Below are 25,217 nucleotides of genomic sequence, written 5' to 3'. Positions count from 1 at the left end.
ATTGTGTCTCACTTCGACTCAGACGACCTGTTATGGACCAGCATACCTCAACAGTTTGCGCTGCATGCAGTATTTATTCTGAAAAGAGAGCTTTTATTTTAAAAGGTAATTGGGAGGAAGTGACGTCGTACAGAGTGCCGCTTGTCTTCCGGGCTGCAGACACTCTCCAACCGGAGATCCAGCCGACAGATTTGAAGACAACTGCGGACAGAGGGCAGCTCGGAGAGCCGAGAGGAGCGCGGCGGAGCCCGGGAGGAGCTGCATGGCGGGGGCTGTTTCTGCGGTACTAACCGTTTCTGCTCTGGAGGAAACATGCTAAGCTAATGCTAACAGGAGGAGCCGCTCAGGCCGGAAGCTGCTGCCTGATTTCAAACCACAAACACGCGCAGACTTAATCAAACAAACTGATCAGACCGAATCGGCGTGTCAGCTCAGAGTTCTGGATGGTTCCGGCAGCTGATGTCCCGCCACCTGAACAGGTGGAACACCTGCTTGAGGCAGGTGATCGATGACAGCTCTGATCAGATTGACCCTTCAGCGGAGGTTATTGATGAATAAATCAGAATTGATCAGCAGCTGATTGGGTTTATCGATCACCTCCGTGAGTAAAGAACGTATCGGATCACAGAAATCAGCTCACTGATTTTAATGTTTCATTGATCAGTCAGGTGAGGTGATCGACCAGCCTCTGTGGGGGTTATTGATCGTCAAACTGGAGATGATGAAGATGCTGTTGACCAGAGGCTGTGAGGGTGCGTTTGTTTTGTCCACAGGGAGGGCCGGCCCTCATCATGGAGAACGGACAGACCGGCACCGCCAAGCTCGGCCTGCCGACGCTCACCCCCAACCAGCAGGAGGCGCTGCAGAAGGTAACACACACACCTGGCTGAGAGGATGAGGCTTTCAAAACACAATGTTGCCCTTTCAGTGGCAAGAAAATGTTTTCTGGGTTCAGGTCCAATCCGTGGTTCGGTTCAGGTCCGCTCTGTGGTTGGTTTCAGGTCCGCTCTGTGGTTGGTTTCAGGTCCGCTCTGTGGTTGGTTTCAGGTCCGCTCTGTGGTTGGTTTCAGGTCCGCTCTGTGGTTGGTTTCAGGTCCACTCTGTGGTTGGTTTCAGGTCCGCTCTGTGGTTGGTTTCAGGTCCGCTCTGTGGTTGGTTTCAGGTCCTCTCTGTGGTTGGTTTCAGGTCCACTCTGTGGTTGGTTTCAGGTCTTCTCTGTGGTTGGTTTCAGGTCCTCTCTGTGGTTGGTTTCAGGTCCACTCTGTGGTTGGTTTCAGGTCTTCTCTGTGGTTGGTTTCAGGTCCGCTCTGTGGTTGGTTTCAGGTCCGCTCTGTGGTTGGTTTCAGGTCCGCTCTGTGGTTGGTTTCAGGTCCGCTCTGTGGTTGGTTTCAGGTCCGCTCTGTGGTTGGTTTCAGGTCCGCTCTGTGGTTGGTTTCAGGTCCGCTCTGTGGTTGGTTTCAGGTCCATTCTGTGGTTGGTTTCATGTTCATTCTGTGGTTCGGTTCAGGTCCACTCTGTGGTTGGTTTCAGGTCTTCTCTGTGGTTGGTTTCATGTCCATTCTGTGGTTGGTTTCAGGTCCACTCTGTGGTTGGTTTCATGTCCGCTCTGTGGTTGGTTTCAGGTCCGCTCTGTGGTTGGTTTCAGGTCCGCTCTGTGGTTGGTTTCAGGTCCGCTCTGTGGTTGGTTTCAGGTCCGCTCTGTGGTTGGTTTCAGGTCCACTCTGTGGTTGGTTTCAGGTCCGCTCTGTGGTTGGTTTCAGGTCCGCTCTGTGGTTGGTTTCAGGTCCTCTCTGTGGTTGGTTTCAGGTCCACTCTGTGGTTGGTTTCAGGTCTTCTCTGTGGTTGGTTTCAGGTCCGCTCTGTGGTTGGTTTCAGGTCCACTCTGTGGTTGGTTTCAGGTCCACTCTGTGGTTGGTTTCAGGTCCGTTCTGTGGTTGGTTTCATGTCCACTCTGTGGTTGGTTTCAGGTCCGCTCTGTGGTTGGTTTCAGGTCCGTTCTGTGGTTGGTTTCAGGTCCGCTCTGTGGTTGGATTCAGGTCCGCTCTGTGGTTGGTTTCAGGTCCGTTCTGTGGTTGGATTCAGGTCCGCTCTGTGGTTGGTTTCAGGTCCGTTCTGTGGTTGGTTTCAGGTCCGCTCTGTGGTTGGTTTCATGTCCACTCTGTGGTTGGTTTCAGGTCCTCTCTGTGGTTGGATTCAGGTCCGCTCTGTGGTTGGTTTCAGGTCCACTCTGTGGTTGGATTCAGGTCCGCTCTGTGGTTGGTTTCAGGTCCGCTCTGTGGTTGGTTTCAGGTCCACTCTGTGGTTGGTTTCAGGTCTTCTCTGTGGTTGGTTTCAGGTCCACTCTGTGGTTGGTTTCAGGTCCGCTCTGTGGTTGGTTTCAGGTCCGCTCTGTGGTTGGTTTCATGTCCACTCTGTGGTTGGTTTCAGGTCCGCTCTGTGGTTGGTTTCAGGTCCGCTCTGTGGTTGGTTTCATGTCCACTCTGTGGTTGGTTTCAGGTCCGCTCTGTGGTTGGTTTCAGGTCCGCTCTGTGGTTGGTTTCAGGTCCGCTCTGTGGTTGGTTTCAGGTCCACTCTGTGGTTGGATTCAGGTCCGCTCTGTGGTTGGTTTCAGGTCCGCTCTGTGGTTGGTTTCATGTCCACTCTGTGGTTGGTTTCAGGTCCGCTCTGTGGTTGGTTTCAGGTCCGCTCTGTGGTTGGTTTCATGTCCACTCTGTGGTTGGTTTCAGGTCCTCTCTGTGGTTGGATTCAGGTCCGCTCTGTGGTTGGTTTCAGGTCCACTCTGTGGTTGGTTTCAGGTCCACTCTGTGGTTGGTTTCAGGTCATCTCTGTGGTTGGTTTCAGGTCCGCTCTGTGGTTGGTTTCAGGTCCACTCTGTGGTTGGTTTCAGGTCCGCTCTGTGGTTGGTTTCATGTCCGCTCTGTGGTTGGTTTCATGTCCGCTCTGTGGTTGGTTTCAGGTCTTCTCTGTGGTTGGTTTCAGGTCCGCTCTGTGGTTGGTTTCAGGTCTTCTCTGTGGTTGGTTTCAGGTCCGCTCTGTGCTTGGTTTCAGGTCCACTCTGTGGTTGGTTTCAGGTCCGCTCTGTGGTTGGTTTCAGGTCTTCTCTGTGGTTGGTTTCAGGTCCGCTCTGTGGTTGGTTTCAGGTCCGCTCTGTGGTTGGTTTCAGGTCCGCTCTGTGGTTGGTTTCAGGTCCACTCTGTGGTTGGTTTCAGGTCCGCTCTGTGGTTGGTTTCAGGTCCACTCTGTAGTTGGTTTCAGGTCCACTCTGTGGTTGGATTCAGGTCCGCTCTGTGGTTGGATTCAGGTCCGCTCTGTGGTTGGTTTCAGGTCCACTCTGTGGTTGGTTTCAGGTCCGCTCTGTGGTTGGTTTCAGGTCCGTTCTGTGGTTGGATTCAGGTCCGCTCTGTGGTTGATTTCAGGTCCACTCTGTAGTTGGATTCAGGTCCACTCTGTGGTTGGTTTCAGGTCCGCTCTGTGGTTGGTTTCAGGTCCACTCTGTGGTTGGTTTCAGGTCCACTCTGTGGTTGGTTTCAGGTCCTCTCTGTGGTTGGTTTCAGGTCCTCTCTGTGGTTGGTTTCAGGTCCGCTCGGTGCCTGGTTTTCAGGTCCACTCTGTGGTTGGTTTCATGTCCATTCTGTGGTTGGTTTCAGGTCCGCTCTGTGGTTGGTTTCAGGTCCGCTCTGTGGTTGGTTTCAGGTCCGCTCTGTGCTTGGTTTCAGGTCCACTCTGTGGTTAGTTTCAGGTCCGCTCTGTGGTTGGTTTCAGGTCCACTCTGTGCTTGGTTTCAGGTCCGCTCTGTGCTTGGTTTCAGGTCCGTTCTGTGGTTGGTTTCAGGTCCGCTCTGTGGTTGGTTTCAGGTCCGCTCTGTGGTTGGTTTCAGGTCCGCTCTGTGGTTGGATTCAGGTCCGTTCTGTGGTTGGATTCAGGTCCACTCTGTGGTTGGTTTCAGGTCTTCTCTGTGGTTGGTTTCAGGTCCACTCTGTGCTTTGTTTCAGGTCCACTCTGTTTTTGAACTTTTATTTGGTCCTTGTAAATGAACCCAACCACAAAGTAAACATGAGTAGAAAAAGAAAAAAATTTTACAAAAAGCACATTTTGTAACATAAAGAATTATGTTATAAAAAAAAAGATAAACCTCCAGTTTGTTCTTGTAAATGAGGAATCTTCCTCACACGTTGGAGTAAGTCACGGAGCTCCTCAGGGTTCTGTGCTTGGACCGATTCTTTTTACTTTATACATGCTTCCATTAGGTAACATTATCAGACAGCATGGCATAAAGTTCCATTGTTATGCTGATGATACTCAGCTGTACTTATCTATGAAACCAGATGAAACCAACAGGTTGGTCAGACTGCAAGCCTGTCTTAAAGACATAAAGACCTGGATGACTCAGAACTTTCTGCTTCTAAATGTGTGTATTACAGAGAGCACACGTGGCCCGATGTGACCACAGTTAGATGTGTTTCACAGGTGATGGTACCAGTTCTGTAAGGTGAGCTGTGATTGGTTGCTTCCTGTCTGCAGGCGAAGAAGTACGCCATGGAGCAGAGCATCAAGAGCGTACTGGTGAAGCAGACTCTGGTGCAGCAGCAGCAGTTCAGCAGCCTGCAGGTAACAGCTGCTGCAGAGCTGTACGAGTCCTGCCATTCACCACTGTTTTCACTGATGATGTCTTTGACTGTGTCTTAGATGGCGTCTCTGACGATGGGGTTAGGAGACACTCTCTCACCTCTACAGTCGGTGAGTATGAAAACACTTCAGTTTGTGTCAGAGTCATGGACTCCTCTGTCTGTAGTTTAGAGTGAAAAACAAGAGAAACAGCTGCTCCACATCACGGTTCAGTAAAGCAATGCCATAAAATGCCAGTCAGCCGATTTCCAGATGTCTGCCACCCGTCAGGTATCATGTCAGGTTCTTCTTCTGCCTCCTGTGTGCGTTCAGGTAGCAGCTCAGCGACAGAGAGCTCTGGCCATCATGTGTCGAGTCTACGTCGGCTCAATCTACTACGAGCTGGGTGAGGACACCATCAGACAGGCCTTTGCCCCCTTCGGACCAATCAAAAGCATCGACATGTCCTGGGACTCTGTCACCATGAAGCACAAGGTCATATTCAGCATCCACAGTCACACAAAGTGCTGCTGCGCTCTCTGTCAATAACATGGACCTCATTATCTATCTGATTCCTGAACCTCCAGTTTGTCTCTGCAGGGTTTTGCCTTTGTTGAGTACGAGATGCCTGAAGCTGCTCAGCTAGCTCTGGAACAGATGAACTCTGTCGTCCTTGGAGGCAGAAACATCAAGGTGAGTCCAGATCTTTGATAGCATTCAAGTAACGGGATCGACCGGATCAAACCGGCGCTGGCTGGTACAGGTGTGTCGTTTTAAACCGGTGCACATGTGTCGTTTTTAAACTGATACAGGTGTGTCGTTTTAAAGGACCGGTACAGGTGTGTCGTTTTAAACGAGCGGCACAGGTGTGTCGTTTTAAAGGACCGGTACAGGTGTGTCGTTTTAAAGGACCGGTACAGGTGTGTCGTTTTAAAGGACCGGTACAGGTGTGTCGTTTTAAAGGACCGGTACAGGTGTGTCGTTTTAAACGAGCGGCACAGGTGTGTCGTTTTAAAGGACCGGTACAGGTGTGTGTCGTTTTAAAGGACGGGTACAGGTGTGACAGTTGAAACGACCGGCACAGGTGTGTCGTTTTAAAGGACCGGCACAGGTGTGTCGTTTTAAAGGACCGGCACAGGTGTGTCTGTTTAAACGACCGGCACAGGTGTGTCGTTTTAAAGGACCGGCACAGGTGTGTCTGTTTAAACGACCGGCACAGGTGTGTCGTTTTAAAGGACCGGTACAGGTGTGTGTCGTTTTAAAGGACCGGTACAGGTGTGACAGTTGAAACGACCGGCACAGGTGTGTCGTTTTAAAGGACCGGCACAGGTGTGTCTGTTTAAACGACCGGCACAGGTGTGTCGTTTTAAAGGACCGGCACAGGTGTGTCGTTTTAAAGGACCGGCACAGGTGTGTCGTTTTAAAGGACCGGTACAGGTGTGTCGTTTTAAAGGACCGGTACAGGTGTGTCGTTTTAAAGGACCGGTACAGGTGTGTCGTTTTAAACGAGCGGCACAGGTGTGTCGTTTTAAAGGACCGGTACAGGTGTGTGTCGTTTTAAAGGACCGGTACAGGTGTGACAGTTGAAACGACCGGCACAGGTGTGTCGTTTTAAAGGACCGGCACAGGTGTGTCGTTTTAAAGGACCGGCACAGGTGTGTCTGTTTAAACGACCGGCACAGGTGTGTCGTTTTAAAGGACCGGCACAGGTGTGTCGTTTTAAAGGACCGGCACAGGTGTGTCGTTTTAAAGGACCGGCACAGGTGTGTCTGTTTAAACGACCGGCACAGGTGTGTCGTTTTAAAGGACCGGCACAGGTGTTTCGTTTTAAAGGACCGGCACAGGTGTGTCGGTTGAAACGAGCGGCACGGGTGTGTCGTTTTAAACGAGCGGCACAGATGTGTCGTTTTAAACGAGCGGCACAGGTGTGTCGTTTTAAACGAGCGGCACATGGGTGTGTCGTTTGAAACGAGCGGCACAGGTGTGTCGTTTTAAATGAGCAAGTACAGGTGTGTCGTTTTAAAGGACCGGCACAGGTGTTTCGTTTTAAAGGACCGGCACAGGTGTGTCGGTTGAAACGAGCGGCACGGGTGTGTCGTTTTAAACGAGCGGCACAGATGTGTCGTTTTAAACGAGCGGCACAGGTGTGTCGTTTTAAACGAGCGGCACATGGGTGTGTCGTTTGAAACGAGCGGCACAGGTGTGTCGTTTTAAATGAGCAAGTACAGGTGTGTCGTTTTAAAGGACTGGTACAGGTGTGACGGTTGAAACGAGCGGTACAGGTGTGTCGGTTGAAACGAGCGGTACAGGTGTGTCGGTTGAAACGAGCGGTACAGGTGTGTCGTTTTAAAGGACCGGTACAGGTGTGTCGTTTTAAAGGACCGGTACAGGTGTGTTGTTTTAAACGAGCGGCACAGGTGTGTCGGTTTAAAGGACCGGTACAGGTTGGTGCAGGTGTTCCGGATAGTGGCTGTGTTTAAGAAATCTGGGAATATTTTCTCCTGTGCTTTGCCTTGCAGATATTAATTTTTGGAATTTTTCCCTCGGTGCCGTCTCACAGGTCGGGAGGCCCAGCAATATCGGCCAGGCTCAGCCTATCATTGACCAGCTGGCAGAGGAAGCGCGTGCCTTCAACAGGATCTATGTAGCGTCGGTGCACCCTGATCTATCTGACGAGGACATCAAAAGTGTCTTTGAAGCCTTTGGGAGGATCAAGTCATGTATGTTGACCCGTGAGCCGACAACCGGACGGCACAAAGGCTACGGCTTCATCGGTGAGTGACTTGGTCAGCCTCAGGGGATGCCAGGCTCGTACCTGAGCTGATGGCGGTCTGCTGTTTTGTCTTCCTGGTCTCCAGAGTATGACAAGCCTCAGTCGGCTCAGGACGCCGTGGCCTCCATGAATCTATTTGACCTGGGGGGTCAGTACCTGCGAGTAGGGAAAGCTGTGACTCCGCCCATCCCTCTCCTCACGCCAGTGACTCCCGGTGGACTGCCCGCCGCCGCAGCTGTGGCTGCCGCTGCCGCCACTGCTAAGATTACTGCTCAGGTAACCCATGAAGCTCCTTCTCCAGAAGTGTGAAGTTTCACGTGATGGTCGTAGCAGCGTAAGCAGTAATATGTGTGTATGTGTTGTTGTTGTATCGATGTAGGTTTTATTTTCAGCTCAGTCATGTTTTATCTGGAACTGTTAGCTTAGAGTTTAAGTCTGGAACATGCAGTATCGTGTGACCTTGAAAAAACTCCATATGATTAAATATGCTGTGGTTTGTGGAGCATTCAGGAGGCCGTGGGAGCGTCGGTGCTGGGAGCTCTGGCCAGTCCGGCGCTTCTCTCCCAGCAGCTCGGACTTCCTCAGGCTGTCATGGCTGCCCAGGCCCCAGGTGTCATCACAGGTAAGAATGCCCTGATAATAAACCCCACTCTCATGATGTTCATGCACTAAGCTGCTGGCCAACCTCGATGAAAACAACAGCAGTTGTGCTTCGGCCGTGACAGGCTCCATACAACGTGTCTGACTCCATGGTGCTTCAACAAGAGAGACTTTCAAAGCTAAAGACTGAAGCCGTCAGACCCTTCTGAGTGGAACTCCTTCCACTGAAACACTTTAGCAGCACTTTAGCTGTGTCATCTATCAGTGGAGCACACTCCTTTTTTAACTTACCTGCACGATCTACACCAGACAATTCAAATTATAATCCCAGTGTTTCTTCCTCTTCTCTGTGAGCAGAACTCTGCTTCCATCCACGCTGAGCTACATTCCTGCTTCTTCTCATCAGAACCAAGCTGCTGATCCAGATAAACTCAGAGCATCTCTGAGAATAAAAAGCTTCTGAATGAACCAGCAGGGCCCTGCTTTCTCTTCCTGTTTAAATGTAGAAAACCGAGTCGGTTGATGTTGGACCGTTCACGTTAACAAACATTGGATTGTCTTTCTTGGCCTTCCTGCAGTTTGTTTTCAGATGCTTCAGTAACTTTGCAGCTCTCTCTGCAGATGATCTGCTCCTGGTTAACATCTCTCACCCTGAATCCAAAGCGTTTCCACAGATGATGGAACCAGCTCTTTGGGTTCTGTCTCCACGCTCTGCTCTCTGCTACTGTAGATGTCCTCATGTCGGGAACATCTGTGATTGGCTCACGCAGGCAGGTGGTCTGAAGGGAGCGCTTGCTTTGTGTTGCTTTGCCTTCCATTGGCAGTGGGAAGTCAAAACTGAGATTGAAATTTGATTCTTTGTGCAGTCACACACTGGAGGGCTGCAGTGGTCCAAAAATCAGGATCTGAAACTGCAGATCTGCAGATTTACGACCCAGAACCAAACCTAAACCTTAATCCATGTATCATTCGTTCTTTCGTTTTTCCAAATAAAACCAAAGATAAGAAAACGAGAAAAAAAACTTTTTTTCTTAATATTCGTTTCCAAAACTAAAATGAAAAAAACGGATAATTAAAATTTTATGCTCAAATGAATGATGAAACAACATGAATCCGACAGTCATTTTGCGCCGATTCGACCGAGTTTGTAGATATGGGCGTGGCTGGACCGTTGACCCGCCCAGTCCAGGCCGCAGCCGTGAGTATTTGGAAGATTTAGCAGAGCCAGTGTAGAAATCTCGGCATGTGTTTTACCATCTTCAAAAAGCTATCCAATCATATCTAAATGATCCTCATGGATGGCCACGGTAATTTCCGGCTCACTGAACTTGTTTCAGATCAAAATTGGATGAAACGGGAATCGATCGTTATCCGTTTTTCTCCGCTTACTCCGCTGTTCCCTGACTGGGGAATAACTATTGTCAATACTTTGCAGTACTTTCAGCCAGACAGTGAGAAGAACAGTAGCATCAAATGACATTCAGTATTTTCTCAAACCATCAGCTTGGCATATGCTATACAGGGCTTTGATGACAGAAAGTAGGGGCTTTGCCACAGGTTTAACAGTCAATCCTTGCACTCCAGCGGGTATCAGATAGGCGATGCAATGAGCTCCCTGTTTGCTCTTTTTAGATGGCCCAACACTCTGGGCTGCCACTTACAAATGTGTAGGCAATTTATACACAAGGTACCCTAACCCTAACCCATGCACACCAACACGACTTAAGGTGTGGGAGGCACAAGGTACCCTAACCCTAACCCATGCACACCAACACGACTTAAGGTGTGGAAGGCACAAGGTACCCTAACCCTAACCCATGCACACCAACACGACTTAAGGTGTGGGAGGCACAAGGTACCCTAACCCTAACCCATGCACACCAACACGACTTAAGGTGTGGGAGGCACAAGGTACCCTAACCCTAACCCATGCACACCAACACGACTTAAGGTGTGGGAGGCACAAGGTACCCTAACCCTAACCCATGCACACCAACACGACTTAAGGTGTGGGAGGCACAAGGTACCCTAACCCTAACCCATGCACACCAACACGACTTAAGGTGTGGGAGGCACAAGGTACCCTAACCCTAACCCATGCACACCAACACGACTTAAGGTGTGGGAGGCACAAGGTACCCTAACCCTAACCCATGCACACCAACACGACTTAAGGTGTGGAAGGCACAAGGTACCCTAACCCTAACCCATGCACACCAACACGACTTAAGGTGTGGGAGGCACAAGGTACCCTAACCCATGCACACCAACACGACTTAAGGTGTGGGAGGCACAAGGTACCCTAACCCTAACCCATGCACACCAACACGACTTAAGGTGTGGAAGGCACAAGGTACCCTAACCCTAACCCATGCACACCAACACGACTTAAGGTGTGGGAGGCACAAGGTACCCTAACCCATGCACACCAACACGACTTAAGGTGTGGGAGGCACAAGGTACCCTAACCCTAACCCATGCACACCAACACGACTTAAGGTGTGGGAGGCACAAGGTACCCTAACCCCCTTTCCCTGACATGTTCGCCCTGTTGTCATATCCCTGCCCTCTGCAGTCACCGATGTCTGTCCCATGGCCACAAAGAACAGCATCAATCATCTCTGCCATCTCACTCCCTGTCTTTTTGTAAAAGTCCCTGAATTCAAGGAACCTCTCCGTAATCTCCCAATCATCTTTTTCTTTGTCCTATTTCACATACCGTTGTAGCACCACATTTAGCTCCATATAAGATATGTCTGTTGTGGCATCACAGATGGCTGAATAATATATGGCATTCCTGTAGAATTCTGTTCAGAACTCGTCTGCCACATAAGTCAATGAACTTATTTTGACTGTGAGCTAAGATTTGTTGTACATTCGACGCCACTTTACGGCACACATTTAATACCCATTTTGACTGGTCAGTGCACTAGTGGAAGGATTTTTCTGTACATGGGAGAAAAGCACTCATGGAATGCAATAAAGTGAATAAAGTCAGTCTCTCTTTATCTTGTCTCTTTTATTGGCTGCCTTTTTATAATTCAAGTAGTTGGGGAATAGCTTCCCCTCAGACTCACATGGAATTGCTACTTCTTTTTTCTCAACTTCCTTCCTGTCTTCTCCCTGTCCCGATCGGTAAAATCTGTCAGAAGACCGTCTTCTCCCTGTCCCGATCGGTAAAATCTGTCAGAAGACCGTCTTCTCCCTGTCCCAATCGGTAAAATCTGTCAGAAGACAGTCTTCTCCCTGTCCTGATCGGTAAAATCTGTCAGAAGACCGTCTTCTCCCAATGCTGATCAGTAAAATCTGTCAGAAGACCGTCTTCTCCCTGTCCCGATCGGTAAAATCTGTCAGAAGACCGTCTTCTCCCTATGCTGATCAGTAAAATCTGTCAGAAGACCGTCTTCTCCCTGTCCCGATCGGTAAAATCTGTCAGAAGACCGTCTTCTCCCAATGCTGATCAGTAAAATCTGTCAGAAGACCGTCTTCTCCCTGTCCCGATCGGTAAAATCTGTCAGAAGACCGTCTTCTCCCTGTCCCGATCGGTAAAATCTGTCAGAAGACCGTCTTCTCCCTGTCCTGATCAGTAAAATCTGTCAGAAGACCGTCTTCTCCCTGTCCCGATCGGTAAAATCTGCTGGCCACAAACCAGGCTATTCCTGTCAAATAGCTCAACATCAGATTTTCCATATCCTGCCTCGCTTCCATCTTTCTGAGTCTTTCTGCGCTCTCATTTAGTTCATCCTCCTCATCTGAATCCCTTTCAACATCTTCAGCTTGATTTTCAACGTCCTATTTGTGTGTTTCTGCGCCGTCACTTGGTGGATCATCCTCTGAATCTGTCCCCTCTTCCTCCTCTTCCTCCTCTTCTCCACTTCCACATTCCTCCCTGACAAACCTGAGGAGGATCCTGGACCTGGCTCCGTACAGTTCTATAGTATTTCCTATCATAGAACTATTTGTAAGAGTCACTGTTTCAGGTGGCCTCCCACCATTTTGTTTTACTGAAAGGTGGTGGCCTTGGATTTGGAGAAATACATATTTGAGGCGATATGGTCATTAATCTATTTAATCTTCTGATTTCTAGAACATATAAACTTCTCTGATTGGACTGAGAAGAAGTTTCTCCTCTGTTGCTTCTGCACTTCTTCTATTTCAGTGATAGCTGAAATTGAACAAAATAAGAAAGTTTATATATGCTTTTTAAAGCATTAAAATTGTTCAGAACGATTTTTATTTAATTTATTTAAATGAATCTTTTCCATAATAATAGATTCATCTTTTATATCTTTTTTATATGTATTGTTTTTTGTTCTTATCTGACATTTGAGACATGATAAAGTTTATCATTCTAATTAATTCAACACAGCTGCTCACCTCCTTCCTCATGTGGGGGCACTGGGGCCGTTTCTGGGGCCGTTTCTGGGGCTGTTTCTGGGGCCGTTCCTGGGGCCGTTTCTGGGGCCGTTCCTGGGGCTGTTTCTGGGGCTGTTCCTGGGGCCGTTCCTGGGGATGTTTCTGGGGCCGTTTCTGGGGCTGTTTCTGGGGCCGTTCCTGGGGCAGGTGGAGTTGGGGGCTGTTTCTGGGGCCGTTCCTAGGGCTGTTTCTGGGGCCGTTTCTGGGGCTGTTTCTGGGGCCGTTCCTGGGGCAGGTGGAGTTGGGGGCTGTTTCTGGGGCCGTTCCTGGGGCAGGTGGAGTTGGGGGCTGTTTCTGGGGCCGTTCCTGGGGCAGGTGGAGTTGGGGGCTGTTTCTGGGGCCATTCCTGGGGCAGGTGGAGTTTTGGGGCTGTTTCTGGGGCAGGTGGAGTTGGGGGCTGTTTCTGGGGCCGGTCCTGGGGCTGTTTCTGGGGCAGGTGGAGTTGGGGGCTGTTTCTGGGGCCGTTCCTGGGGCCGTTTCTGGGGCAGGTGGAGTTGGGGGCTGTTTCTGGGGCCGTTTCTGGGGCCGTTTCTGGGGCAGGTGGAGTTGGGGGCTGTTTCTGGGGCTGTTCCTGGGGCCGTTTCTGGGGCCGTTCCTGGGGATGTTTCTGGGGCCGTTTCTGGGGCTGTTTCTGGGGCCGTTCCTAGGGCTGTTTCTGGGGCCGTTCCTGGGGATGTTTCTGGGGCCGTTTCTGAGGATGTTTCTGGGGCCGTTCCTGGGGCAGGTGGAGTTGGGGGCTGTTTCTGGGGCCGTTCCTAGGGCTGTTTCTGGGGCCGTTTCTGGGGCTGTTTCTGGGGCCGTTCCTGGGGCAGGTGGAGTTGGGGGCTGTTTCTGGGGCCGTTCCTGGGGCAGGTGGAGTTGGGGGCTGTTTCTGGGGCCATTCCTGGGGCAGGTGGAGTTTTGGGGCTGTTTCTGGGGCAGGTGGAGTTGGGGGCTGTTTCTGGGGCCGGTCCTGGGGCTGTTTCTGGGGCAGGTGGAGTTGGGGGCTGTTTCTGGGGCCGTTCCTGGGGCCGTTTCTGGGGCAGGTGGAGTTGGGGGCTGTTTCTGGGGCCGTTCCTGGGGCCGTTTCTGGGGCCGTTTCTGGGGCAGGTGGAGTTGGGGGCTGTTTCTGGGGCTGTTCCTGGGGCCGTTTCTGGGGCCGTTTCTGGGGCTGTTCCTGGGGCTGTTTCTGGGGCTTTTCCTGGGGCCGTTTCTGGGGATGTTTCTGGGGCCGTTCCTGGGGCAGGTGGAGTTGGGGGCTGTTTCTGGGGCCGTTACTGGGGCAGGTGGAGTTGGGGGCTGTTTCTGGGGCCGTTCCTAGGGCTGTTTCTGGGGCCGTTCCTGGGGCCGTTCCTGGGGATGTTTCTGGGGCCGTTTCTGGGGATGTTTCTGGGGCCGTTCCTGGGGCAGGTGGAGTTGGGGGCTGTTTCTGGGGCCGTTCCTGGGGCAGGTGGAGTTGGGGGCTGTTTCTGGGGCCATTCCTGGGGCAGGTGGAGTTTTGGGGCTGTTTCTGGGGCAGGTGGAGTTGGGGGCTGTTTCTGGGGCCGTTTCTGGGGCTGTTTCTGGGGCCGTTCCTGGGGCAGGTGGAGTTGGGGGCTGTTTCTGGGGCCGTTCCTGGGGCAGGTGGAGTTGGGGGCTGTTTCTGGGGCCATTCCTGGGGCAGGTGGAGTTTTGGGGCTGTTTCTGGGGCCATTCCTGGGGCAGGTGGAGTTTTGGGGCTGTTTCTGGGGCAGGTGGAGTTGGGGGCCGTTTCTGGGGCCGGTCCTGGGGCTGTTTCTGGGGCAGGTGCAGTTGGGGGCTGTTTCTGGGGCCGTTCCTGGGGCCGTTCCTGGGGCAGGTGGAGTTGGGGGCTGTTTCTGGGGCCGTTTCTGGGGCTGTTCCTGGGGCCGTTTCTGGGGCAGGTGGAGTTGGGGGCTGTTTCTGGGGCTGTTCCTGGGGCCGTTTCTGGGGCAGGTGGAGTTGGGGGCTGTTTCTGGGGCTGTTCCTGGGGCCGTTTCTGGGGCCGTTTCTGGGGCAGGTGGAGTTGGAGGCTGTTTCTGGGGCCGGTCCTGGGGCAGGTGGAGTTGGGGGCTGTTTCTGGGGCCGTTTCTGGGGCAGGTGGAGTTGGGGGCTGTTTCTGGGGCCGTTCCTGGGGCAGGTGGAGTTGGGGGCTGTTTCTGGGGCCATTCCTGGGGCCGTTCCTGGGGCCGTTTCTGGGGCAGGTGGAGTTGGGGGCTGTTTCTGGGGCCGTTTCTGGGGCCGTTCCTGGGGCCGTTTCTGGGGCCGTTTCTGGGGCAGGTGGAGTTGGGGGCTGTTTCTGGGGCTGTTCCTGGGGCCGTTTCTGGGGCCGTTTCTGGGGCTGTTCCTGGGGCTGTTTCTGGGGCTTTTCCTGGGGCCGTTTCTGGGGATGTTTCTGGGGCCGTTCCTGGGGCAGGTGGAGTTGGGGGCTGTTTCTGGGGCCGTTCCTGGGGCAGGTGGAGTTGGGGGCTGTTTCTGGGGCCATTCCTAGGGCTGTTTCTGGGGCCGTTTCTGCGCCGTCACTTGGTGGATCATCCTCTGAATCTGTCCCCTCTTCCTCCTCTTCCTCCTCTTCTCCACTTCCACATTCCTCCCTGACAAACCTGAGGAGGATCCTGGACCTGGCTCCGTACAGTTCTATAGTATTTCCTATCATAGAACTATTTGTAAGAGTCACTGTTTCAGGTGGCCTCCCACCATTTTGTTTTACTGAAAGGTGGTGGCCTTGGATTTGGAGAAATACATATTTGAGGCGATATGGTCATTAATCTATTTAATCTTCTGATTTCTAGAACATATAAACTTCTCTGATTGGACTGAGAAGAAGTTTCTCCTCTGTTGCTTCTGCACTTCTTCTATTTCAGTGATAGCTGAAATTGAACAAAATAAGAAAGTTTATATATGCTTTTTAAAGCATTAAAATTGTTCAGAACGATTTTTATTTAATTTATTTAAATGAATCTTTTCCATAATAATAGATTCATCTTTTATATCTTTTTTATATGTATTGTTTTTTGTTCTTATCTGACATTTGAGACATGATAAAGTTTATCATTCTAATTAATTCAACACAGCTGCTCACCTCCTTCCTCATGTGGGGGCACTGGGGCCGTTTCTGGGGCCGTTTCTGGGGCTGTTTCTGGGGCCGTTCCTGGGGCCGTTTCTGGGGCCGTTCCTGGGGCTGTTTCTGGGGCTGTTCCTGGGGCCGTTCCTGGGGATGTTTCTGGGGCCGTTTCTGGGGCTGTTTCTGGGGCCGTTCCTGGGGCAGGTGGAGTTGGGGGCTGTTTCTGGGGCCGTTCCTAGGGCTGTTTCTGGGGCCGTTTCTGGGGCTGTTTCTGGGGCCGTTCCTGGGGCAGGTGGAGTTGGGGGCTGTTTCTGGGGCCGTTCCTGGGGCAGGTGGAGTTGGGGGCTGTTTCTGGGGCCGTTCCTGGGGCAGGTGGAGTTGGGGGCTGTTTCTGGGGCCATTCCTGGGGCAGGTGGAGTTTTGGGGCTGTTTCTGGGGCAGGTGGAGTTGGGGGCTGTTTCTGGGGCCGGTCCTGGGGCTGTTTCTGGGGCAGGTGGAGTTGGGGGCTGTTTCTGGGGCCGTTCCTGGGGCCGTTTCTGGGGCAGGTGGAGTTGGGGGCTGTTTCTGGGGCCGTTTCTGGGGCCGTTTCTGGGGCAGGTGGAGTTGGGGGCTGTTTCTGGGGCTGTTCCTGGGGCCGTTTCTGGGGCCGTTCCTGGGGATGTTTCTGGGGCCGTTTCTGGGGCTGTTTCTGGGGCCGTTCCTAGGGCTGTTTCTGGGGCCGTTCCTGGGGATGTTTCTGGGGCCGTTTCTGAGGATGTTTCTGGGGCCGTTCCTGGGGCAGGTGGAGTTGGGGGCTGTTTCTGGGGCCGTTCCTAGGGCTGTTTCTGGGGCCGTTTCTGGGGCTGTTTCTGGGGCCGTTCCTGGGGCAGGTGGAGTTGGGGGCTGTTTCTGGGGCCGTTCCTGGGGCAGGTGGAGTTGGGGGCTGTTTCTGGGGCCATTCCTGGGGCAGGTGGAGTTTTGGGGCTGTTTCTGGGGCAGGTGGAGTTGGGGGCTGTTTCTGGGGCCGGTCCTGGGGCTGTTTCTGGGGCAGGTGGAGTTGGGGGCTGTTTCTGGGGCCGTTCCTGGGGCCGTTTCTGGGGCAGGTGGAGTTGGGGGCTGTTTCTGGGGCCGTTCCTGGGGCCGTTTCTGGGGCCGTTTCTGGGGCAGGTGGAGTTGGGGGCTGTTTCTGGGGCTGTTCCTGGGGCCGTTTCTGGGGCCGTTTCTGGGGCTGTTCCTGGGGCTGTTTCTGGGGCTTTTCCTGGGGCCGTTTCTGGGGATGTTTCTGGGGCCGTTCCTGGGGCAGGTGGAGTTGGGGGCTGTTTCTGGGGCCGTTACTGGGGCAGGTGGAGTTGGGGGCTGTTTCTGGGGCCGTTCCTAGGGCTGTTTCTGGGGCCGTTCCTGGGGCCGTTCCTGGGGATGTTTCTGGGGCCGTTTCTGGGGATGTTTCTGGGGCCGTTCCTGGGGCAGGTGGAGTTGGGGGCTGTTTCTGGGGCCGTTCCTGGGGCAGGTGGAGTTGGGGGCTGTTTCTGGGGCCATTCCTGGGGCAGGTGGAGTTTTGGGGCTGTTTCTGGGGCAGGTGGAGTTGGGGGCTGTTTCTGGGGCCGTTTCTGGGGCTGTTTCTGGGGCCGTTCCTGGGGCAGGTGGAGTTGGGGGCTGTTTCTGGGGCCGTTCCTGGGGCAGGTGGAGTTGGGGGCTGTTTCTGGGGCCATTCCTGGGGCAGGTGGAGTTTTGGGGCTGTTTCTGGGGCCATTCCTGGGGCAGGTGGAGTTTTGGGGCTGTTTCTGGGGCAGGTGGAGTTGGGGGCCGTTTCTGGGGCCGGTCCTGGGGCTGTTTCTGGGGCAGGTGCAGTTGGGGGCTGTTTCTGGGGCCGTTCCTGGGGCCGTTCCTGGGGCAGGTGGAGTTGGGGGCTGTTTCTGGGGCCGTTTCTGGGGCTGTTCCTGGGGCCGTTTCTGGGGCAGGTGGAGTTGGGGGCTGTTTCTGGGGCTGTTCCTGGGGCCGTTTCTGGGGCAGGTGGAGTTGGGGGCTGTTTCTGGGGCTGTTCCTGGGGCCGTTTCTGGGGCCGTTTCTGGGGCAGGTGGAGTTGGAGGCTGTTTCTGGGGCCGGTCCTGGGGCAGGTGGAGTTGGGGGCTGTTTCTGGGGCCGTTTCTGGGGCAGGTGGAGTTGGGGGCTGTTTCTGGGGCCGTTCCTGGGGCAGGTGGAGTTGGGGGCTGTTTCTGGGGCCATTCCTGGGGCCGTTCCTGGGGCCGTTTCTGGGGCAGGTGGAGTTGGGGGCTGTTTCTGGGGCCGTTTCTGGGGCCGTTCCTGGGGCCGTTTCTGGGGCCGTTTCTGGGGCAGGTGGAGTTGGGGGCTGTTTCTGGGGCTGTTCCTGGGGCCGTTTCTGGGGCCGTTTCTGGGGCTGTTCCTGGGGCTGTTTCTGGGGCTTTTCCTGGGGCCGTTTCTGGGGATGTTTCTGGGGCCGTTCCTGGGGCAGGTGGAGTTGGGGGCTGTTTCTGGGGCCGTTCCTGGGGCAGGTGGAGTTGGGGGCTGTTTCTGGGGCCATTCCTAGGGCTGTTTCTGGGGCCGTTTCTGGGGCCGTTCCTGGGGATGTTTCTGGGGCCGTTTCTGGGGATGTTTCTGGGGCCGTTCCTGGGGCAGGTGGAGTTGGGGGCTGTTTCTGGGGCCGTTCCTGGGGCAGGTGGAGTTGGGGGCTGTTTCTGGGGCCGTTCCTAGGGCTGTTTCTGGGGCCGTTTCTGGGGCTGTTTCTGGGGCCGTTCCTGGGGCAGGTGGAGTTGGGGGCTGTTTCTGGGGCCGTTCCTGGGGCAGGTGGAGTTGGGGGCTGTTTCTGGGGCCATTCCTGGGGCAGGTGGAGTTTTGGGGCTGTTTCTGGGGCAGGTGGAGTTGGGGGCTGTTTCTGGGGCCGTTTCTGGGGCTGTTTCTGGGGCCGTTCCTGGGGCAGGTGGAGTTGGGGGCTGTTTCTGGGGCCGTTCCTGGGGCAGGTGGAGTTGGGGGCTGTTTCTGGGGCCATTCCTGGGGCAGGTGGAGTTTTGGGGCTGTTTCTGGGGCAGGTGGAGTTGGGGGCCGTTTCTGGGGCCGGTCCTGGGGCTGTTTCTGGGGCAGGTGCAGTTGGGGGCTGTTTCTGGGGCCGTTTCTGGGGCCGTTCCTGGGGCAGGTGGAGTTGGGGGCTGTTTCTGGGGCCGTTTCTGGGGCTGTTCCTGGGGCCGTTTCTGGGGCAGGTGGAGTTGGGGGCTGTTTCTGGGGCTGTTCCTGGGGCCGTTTCTGGGGCAGGTGGAGTTGGGGGCTGTTTCTGGGGCTGTTCCTGGGGCCGTTTCTGGGGCCGTTTCTGGGGCAGGTGGAGTTGGAGGCTGTTTCTGGGGCCGGTCCTGGGGCAGGTGGAGTTGGGGGCTGTTTCTGGGGCCGTTTCTGGGGCAGGTGGAGTTGGGGGCTGTTTCTGGGGCCGTTCCTGGGGCAGGTGGAGTTGGGGGCTGTTTCTGGGGCCATTCCTGGGGCAGGTGGAGTTTTGGGGCTGTTTCTGGGGCCGTTCCTGGGGCAGGTGGAGTTGGGGGCTGTTTCTGGGGCCATTCCTGGGGCAGGTGGAGTTTTGGGGCTGTTTCTGGGGCAGGTGGAGTTGGGGGCTGTTTCTGGGGCCGTTTCTGGGGCCGTTCCTGGGGCAGGTGAAGTTGGGGGCTGTTTCTGGGGCCGTTTCTGGGGCTGTTTCTGGGGCCGTTCCTGGGGCTGTTTCTGGGGCTGTTTCTGGGGCTGTTTCTGGGGCCATTTCTGGGGCTGTTTCTGGGGCTGTTTCTGGGGCCATTTCTGGGGCTGTTTCTGGGGCTGTTTCTGGGGCAGGTGGAGTTTTGGGGCTGTTTCTGGGGCAGGTGGAGTTGGGGGCCGTTTCTGGGGCAGGTGGAGTTGGGGGCTTTTTCTGGGGCCATTCCTGGGGCAGGTGGAGTTTTGGGGCTGTTTCTGGGGCCGTTTCTGGGGCAGGTGGAGTTGGGGGCTTTTTCTGGGGCCATTCCTGGGGCAGGTGGAGTTTTGGGGCTGTTTCTGGGGCCGTTTCTGGGGCAGGTGGAGTTGGGGGCTTTTTCTGGGGCCATTCCTGGGGCAGGTGGAGTTGGGGGCTGTTTCTGGGGCCGTTTCTGGGGCCGTTTCTGGGGCCGTTCCTGGGGCTGTTTCTGGGGCCATTTCTGGGGCTGTTTCTGGGGCCGTTTCTGGGGCCGTTTCTGGGGCAGGTGGAGTTGGGGGCTGTTTCTGGGGCTGTTTCTGGGGCCGTTTCTGGGGCCGTTTCTGGGGCAGGTGGAGTTGGGGGCCGTTTCTTCTCTTTCTTTCTTTCCTTTCTTTTCGTTTTTGGCAGCCTGACCTTTGAGGCATATTGCTTTCACTGCCATATTATTTTTTGTCAGTATTATACTTTTATTAGCGCCTCTCTGGGCCCCTCTTAATCAGGGGCCCATAGAATCCTTCTTCTTTTTGCCCCTTTTCGGCGCCCCTGACCTTCTGGTTCTTTCTGCTTCCTGTCTGTTTCAGGTGTGACCCCAGCTCGATCGGGCCTACCTCAAGTCGGTTTGGTGAACCCGGTGCTGGCCACCCCCCCGCTAACGGCAGCCTCCCTCATTGCTGAGCTGAAGCAGAAGGAGGAGGAGGAGCAGCAGGAGGTGCAGCAGGATGGAGCCATGGACCCGCTCAGCGAGCAGGAGCACATGAGCATCAGCGGCAGCAGCGCCAGACACATGGTGATGAGGAAGCTGCTCCGCAAGCAGGAGGTGAGGTTAAACTCCACCTGAAGCAAGACAGGCAGTCCGTCGGGGTTAAAGGTCAAAATGACCAGAAAACAAGAGGGCAGAGGTTTGAGGCTTGAAACTAAGTTGTAGTTATTTATTTAGATTTTCACTGCAGTAGGTTCCAAAGATGCTCCTGATTCATCAGCACAGTGATGGATTTAAACACCACAAACAGCTTTTCAGCAGCGGAGGCTGATGATTGTCCACTTTTTTTCTAAATAACCCTTTTCAACAGTCTCAAACTGGCCCTTGTTTCTTTTTTCTTCACGTGAAACCTGAAGCAGCTGCAGAGATTCACTGAAACATGATCAATCATAAATATAAACCCAGAATCTGAGGCACAAAAAGTTTTTTATCAGTTCTCAGCAGCTTTAAAGTGAATATCTGCTCTGAGCTCCTTTATTTATATGCATATAAACATGCATACATATGTATATTAGGGCCGATTTCACATCCCTGTCTTCAAATAGTTCGATCGTGGCCACTGTAGGTGTCCGCGGCAGTCCTCCGAAAAAAAGATGCAACAGGGTCTAATTGACCCTTCGCCAAGCCCCGCCCCCCTTGGTTACTGTTGCTACGCCAGTCAAGCTTTCCCTCCTAGAGCCAGAAACATGGAGTTTTTACCGGCACCGTTAAGTCATATTCCTCAGGAATTATCTGAAATTTTCTGGCAAAATTCTTCAAAGGTGTCCAATAAGCGTTTAAAAGATACGTTCACCAGATTAAATGTTGGCGAAGTTCAAATGAAGAGGAACTCAAAATAGAGGGAAAAGTACACCGCTGTTAGCACCAGGCACCATGTGTTGACACTTCGAATAAAAAAATGTTAGCTTTCACTATCGTTCTGTTTGCCAATTTCTTGCTAAAATAAACTATCTTGCATTTGTTTAAAGTGCGCCAGAATATTGCTCACATATGTGGGGCTGATATACCCACTTGACCTCATTAAGGCACAGCAAAGCCCAGCAATATCTTGCAGTTTGCCACAATTGTGGCACAAACCAAGCAATAGCAAGATTAAAGGTGTTCCGGTCTCGTCTGTTGTCATCGCGAAAGTCAAGCAAGCAGAGACGCTAAAAGGTCTCCATCTGTTAGTATTCATTTTGCTTAAATATCACACAGTGGCTCAAGGTTTAACAGATGTCTTTGTTCACTTTATCACACAAAGCTATGGTTAGCTAACATTAGCTAACACTAGCTAGCACTTTCCTTACAAACGTAGGTGGTCTTATTGGAGGGATTCAGCTGTTTGTGTGGTCCTCCACTCTGCTTTATCCACACCTGGCATCTCTCTTGTTGTGTCTTGGGCTGCGGAAGGCAAAGAATAACGTAGGATTGGACAGAAGCCATTTGTGGGAGGGGGTTAGCAAAGGGTCAATTAAGAGTTTAATATTCACTCCTCAGTTGCACAGATCAAAGGGCTCTGTATGCAGACATCTTGCTCCATGAGGAACACTTTAAAGTTCACAGTAAAGCGCAGCTTCTGGAGATGTTTTCTATGACATCTTATGGCATCAAACTATTTCAGGATCGCCATTTGAAAAAAAGATCACGATCCTCCCTTCGATAGACGATCCGATCAAAATCACTCCATCCCTAATGTACATGTGTGTGTGTCAGCACTGCAGAGTGACCTTTTCAACCCCCCTCAGTCCACAGTGATGGTCCTGAGGAACATGGTCGGCCCTGAAGACATCGACGACGACCTGGAGGGCGAAGTCACAGAGGAGTGCGGGAAGTTTGGCCAGGTGAAGCGGGTCATCATTTACCAGGAGCGTCAAGGCGAGGAGGTCGACGCCGACGTCATTGTTAAGATCTTCGTGGAGTTTTCGGAGGCGGCAGAGATGAACCGAGCCATCCAGGCTCTCAACAACCGCTGGTTTGGAGGCCGAAAGGTGGTCGCTGAGGTTTACGACCAAGAACGCTTCAACAGCAGCGACCTGACGGCGTAGAACACTTGAACGTAGCGCAGTGGCCTCTTTCTAGCCTGACCCAGTTTTTTATTGACGCTTGTGTCCAGGGAAACGTCTCTTCTTCTGTGGTTTGTTTCTGTGCAGGACTGTGCTGCTGCTCGTTGTGTTTCAGCTTCAGGTCACTCCGTTTGCAGCCTGCTCCTCATTGTCAGGTTACAGGAGTGAAATCCAAACAAGTGTCTTTCAGAACCGGAGTAAGGTTCTGGAGCCTTTCCAGCAGATAAACCAGGTTCTAGTCTGGTTTCTGTGAAATCATGTGGTGCGTTCAGAGCACACTCTGGAAAATGGTGTGTGCTGGAAATGGGTTTGAGCTCAGACATGAGGTAGTTCTGGTTCAGGTGTGACTTCACCTGTTGGGTCCAGATGTTCAGGTTGTGTTTGCAGTCCAACAGCAGAAACAGCTGTACGTTCATACACAGACTGACTGCTCCTGAACGTAGCACGCTGTCCTGTGAGAAACCAGATCGGGCCTCAGGAACCAGAACTCTGTGGATCCTCAGAGGCGGTACTGGGTCAGGTGAAACGTGAATAAAACTTCTTTCTGCTGTTTTCTTCCTGTGAAGCTGCTGTTTGACTGGCTGACAGTTTGAATACGAAAGGATTTCCTAATAAATGACTTTGTTTAAAAAGCAGACCAGGTGTTTGCTGCAGGTGAGTCTCTGGTCCCGAAGGCTGGTGGGAGGGCAGCATCAGAGTGATGATGTCACAAAGATGCAGGTTGTTGTTCTGACTGCAGACGCATCGTGAACAGTTCAGAACCAGCAGGTTTACTCAGTTGCAGGTGAGATGGCTCACTGTGGTTTCACTTATTTAAAGGTGCCCTTTTTTAACAATCTGACACAATTTTCTGTCATCAACACCTGGACACCTGCTGAGTGATTTAATGCAGAAACACAGACATAATGAAGCTGTTCCTGCAGTCAGAAACACTCCAGCTCTATAGATACAGATAGTTACTGATCCCAGAGGGAAACAGGTTAGCAGTTAGCTGGAAGTTAGCAGTTAGCTTTGAGTTAGCAGTTAGCTGTGAGTTAGCAGTTAGCTGGAAGTTAGCTGTTAGCTGGAAGTTAGCAGCAGATGCTAGCAAATAATGCTTTCTCATCAACAGTGATGGACCAAGCCGGAGATGTGCACAGCGTAACTCGTAGTAATGCATGTGAACCGTTAATTACTGCGTTTAAACATTTTGGATATATTAACCTCATTAAACAGCTGTACCTGGAGACCTCCATCTTTATCAGAAACATGCCGATAATGTAGCGTTAACACACCGAGAGTGAGGAGAGGACCGGTGTTGTGTTGGAAACACACCTTAAACACAGCTGCAGGTTGTCTGAGTTACAGAACGGAACCGTTCAGCTAGAAAGCTTCAGCTAACAAAGTAATGTGGGAACAATAATGTTCATCTTTCAGGAAGGAACAGCAGTAACTGCTTAGAAGTTTGTGTACGTCATCTTCATTAGCTAAGCTGTTAGCGTTAGCTTCAGCTAACAAAGTAATGTGGGAACAATAATGTTCATCTTTCAGAAAGGAACAGCAGTAACTCCTTAGAAGCTGGTGTACGTCATCTTCATTAGCTAAGCTGTTAGCGTTAGCTTCAGCTAAAGGAAACAATAAATCAGTAAATAAACCATGAGGAGTTATTTCATTAGCTAAGCTGTTAGCATTAGCTGCTGCTAAAGGAAGAAATAAATCAGTAAATAAACCATGAGGAGTTATTTCATTAGCTCAGCTGTTAGCATTAGCTGCTGCTAAAGGAAGAAATAAATCAGTAAATAAACCATGAGGAGTTATTTCTCAGATGCTTCCATTTCCCTGCTCTGAAGTTCAGGCTCTGAGAGCTGGAACTGATCCTCTTTGTGGCTCAGTTCCTTCAGTCCAGCGTTGAACTGGACCAAGTTGTTAAAACAGTGGGATGAAAAGTGGCTGCTGCACATTCACAGTCTTTAGCTAACTCTGCTGGAACATTAGCCTCAGATATAGTTTATCCACTGGGCTCTTATATCCCGTTCACTCCGTTATATGGATCTCCAGTTATCTAAATATCTCCCGAAGGACGCCGACTTTCACCAAACTGTTCTCGGTGAGCAGATGAACGTATTTCATGCCAGAAATAAGGTTTAGAAATACCGGAGTTCCCCTTTAATGTTGGTTCCCTTCAAAAAGGAGTGTATCAGCTCTGTATAAGCACACTGCATAAATATGCAGAGTAAAAGGTAATATTAAACCCTCAACAGTAGTGACTCCATACATTTGCTCTCAAGTAAAGAAAAAGTCATTTTTCCATGATGTCACCTTTAATGGCTCTGCAACAATAAAAGCTGCTTGACCTCTCTCTGAAAGGTTCAGGCTTGGAGATGTTGTGGACTCATTCACCTGAGAGTCACCTGGTGACCTCTGACACTACAGACTGCACAGGAATCCCTCTCAGTCTTAACTTGTGACTGTGGAACTGAAGCTGTGCAGATCTTGTTTCTTCTGGTTGTCCGGGCGTTTTTTCCTGCCCTCTTTGTGCTGTGGCGTGGCGACAGCAGCTAGTGAAACACAGCAGAGTTATATTACTGTGGTAGTTAATTAAGTCTCAGTCTTCTGATTAATCTCTTTGTCTCTGAATTCCTGAAACAGCCGCTGCTGATCGGTGGGAAAAGTCTAAAGTTTGCAGCGAGTTCATGTTTTAAAATGTTCCAACTGTTCCAGTAATTTAATTTCTGTTGAATCAGATATTTGGTTTATGAACTGAAGATTCAGCTCAGTTCTGATCAGAAGCTGTCGTCGCTGCAGGTTAAGGTGACCAGATCTCTGAAAGGAAAATCAGGGACATTTTTCGTTGCAGTGGTGAAAAATCATCAAATATCATCATTATGAAACAAGAAAAACAGGGACAAGTACTTTTCATGTATCTTAACCAGCTTTTATTACACAATAAAATTAGTGACAGTTTATCTCCTCATTCATCCACCTCCGCCTCAGGAGCCTGGGTAGAATAAGAGCAGAACATGAGAAAAACATGTCATCATCTGGTGATCTCATGCACCTGGACTGGATGGTGTAGTGGTATCATTGCCATCTTCCATGTG

General features: G+C 52.1%; 2 protein-coding genes and 1 long non-coding RNA gene across 6 annotated transcripts in view; 2 read left to right on the top strand and 1 right to left on the bottom strand.

The window, feature by feature from the left end:
- Positions 1-25,217, bottom strand: part of LOC140268291 (uncharacterized) — a 224,728-nt gene that overhangs the window by 120,649 nt on the left and 78,862 nt on the right. The gene's annotated exons all lie outside the window — the stretch shown is intronic.
- Positions 127-23,541, top strand: puf60a (poly-U binding splicing factor a). 3 transcript variants are annotated; one of them, XM_072364019.1, is made up of 11 exons: positions 127-601; positions 774-869; positions 4,522-4,608; positions 4,687-4,737; positions 4,939-5,100; positions 5,206-5,298; positions 7,166-7,379; positions 7,464-7,654; positions 7,889-8,000; positions 19,914-20,149; positions 21,820-23,541. In XM_072364019.1, the coding sequence occupies exons 2-11, from the start codon at positions 792-794 to the stop codon at positions 22,117-22,119; spliced, it is 1,524 nt and encodes a 507-aa protein (XP_072220120.1). In that variant the 5' UTR covers positions 127-601; positions 774-791; the 3' UTR covers positions 22,120-23,541. The 3 variants fall into 3 exon arrangements, with proteins under 3 accessions (XP_072220120.1, XP_072220118.1, XP_072220119.1); XM_072364017.1 differs by having other exon boundaries at positions 127-668; XM_072364018.1 differs by having other exon boundaries at positions 127-869.
- The window catches only part of klhl18 (kelch-like family member 18), a 16,463-nt gene continuing 15,157 nt past the window's right edge, over positions 23,912-25,217 (top strand). For both annotated transcript variants that reach the window (XM_072363790.1, XM_072363791.1), the window contains exon 1: positions 23,912-25,217. This exon is cut by the window's right edge and continues 1,037 nt beyond it. The gene's annotated coding sequence lies outside the window, so the exon portion shown is untranslated.

The sequence above is a fragment of the Leuresthes tenuis genome, unplaced genomic scaffold (assembly GCF_036924035.1).
Source record: "Leuresthes tenuis unplaced genomic scaffold, fLeuTen1.0.hap1 SCAF_14, whole genome shotgun sequence".
NCBI lineage: Eukaryota > Metazoa > Chordata > Actinopteri > Atheriniformes > Atherinopsidae > Leuresthes > Leuresthes tenuis.
This window is presented reverse-complemented; position numbering and strand designations above follow the sequence as displayed.

Excerpts from the sequence above, each read along its gene's own strand:
- puf60a (XM_072364019.1), top strand. The coding sequence starts at position 792 with ATGGAGAACGGACAGACCGGCACCGCCAAGCTCGGCCTGCCGACGCTC. Across the intron at positions 4,609-4,686 it reads AGCAGTTCAGCAGCCTGCAG|ATGGCGTCTCTGACGATGGG; the intron begins GTAACAGCTGCT and ends ACTGTGTCTTAG. Across the intron at positions 7,655-7,888 it reads CTGCTAAGATTACTGCTCAG|GAGGCCGTGGGAGCGTCGGT; the intron begins GTAACCCATGAA and ends TGGAGCATTCAG.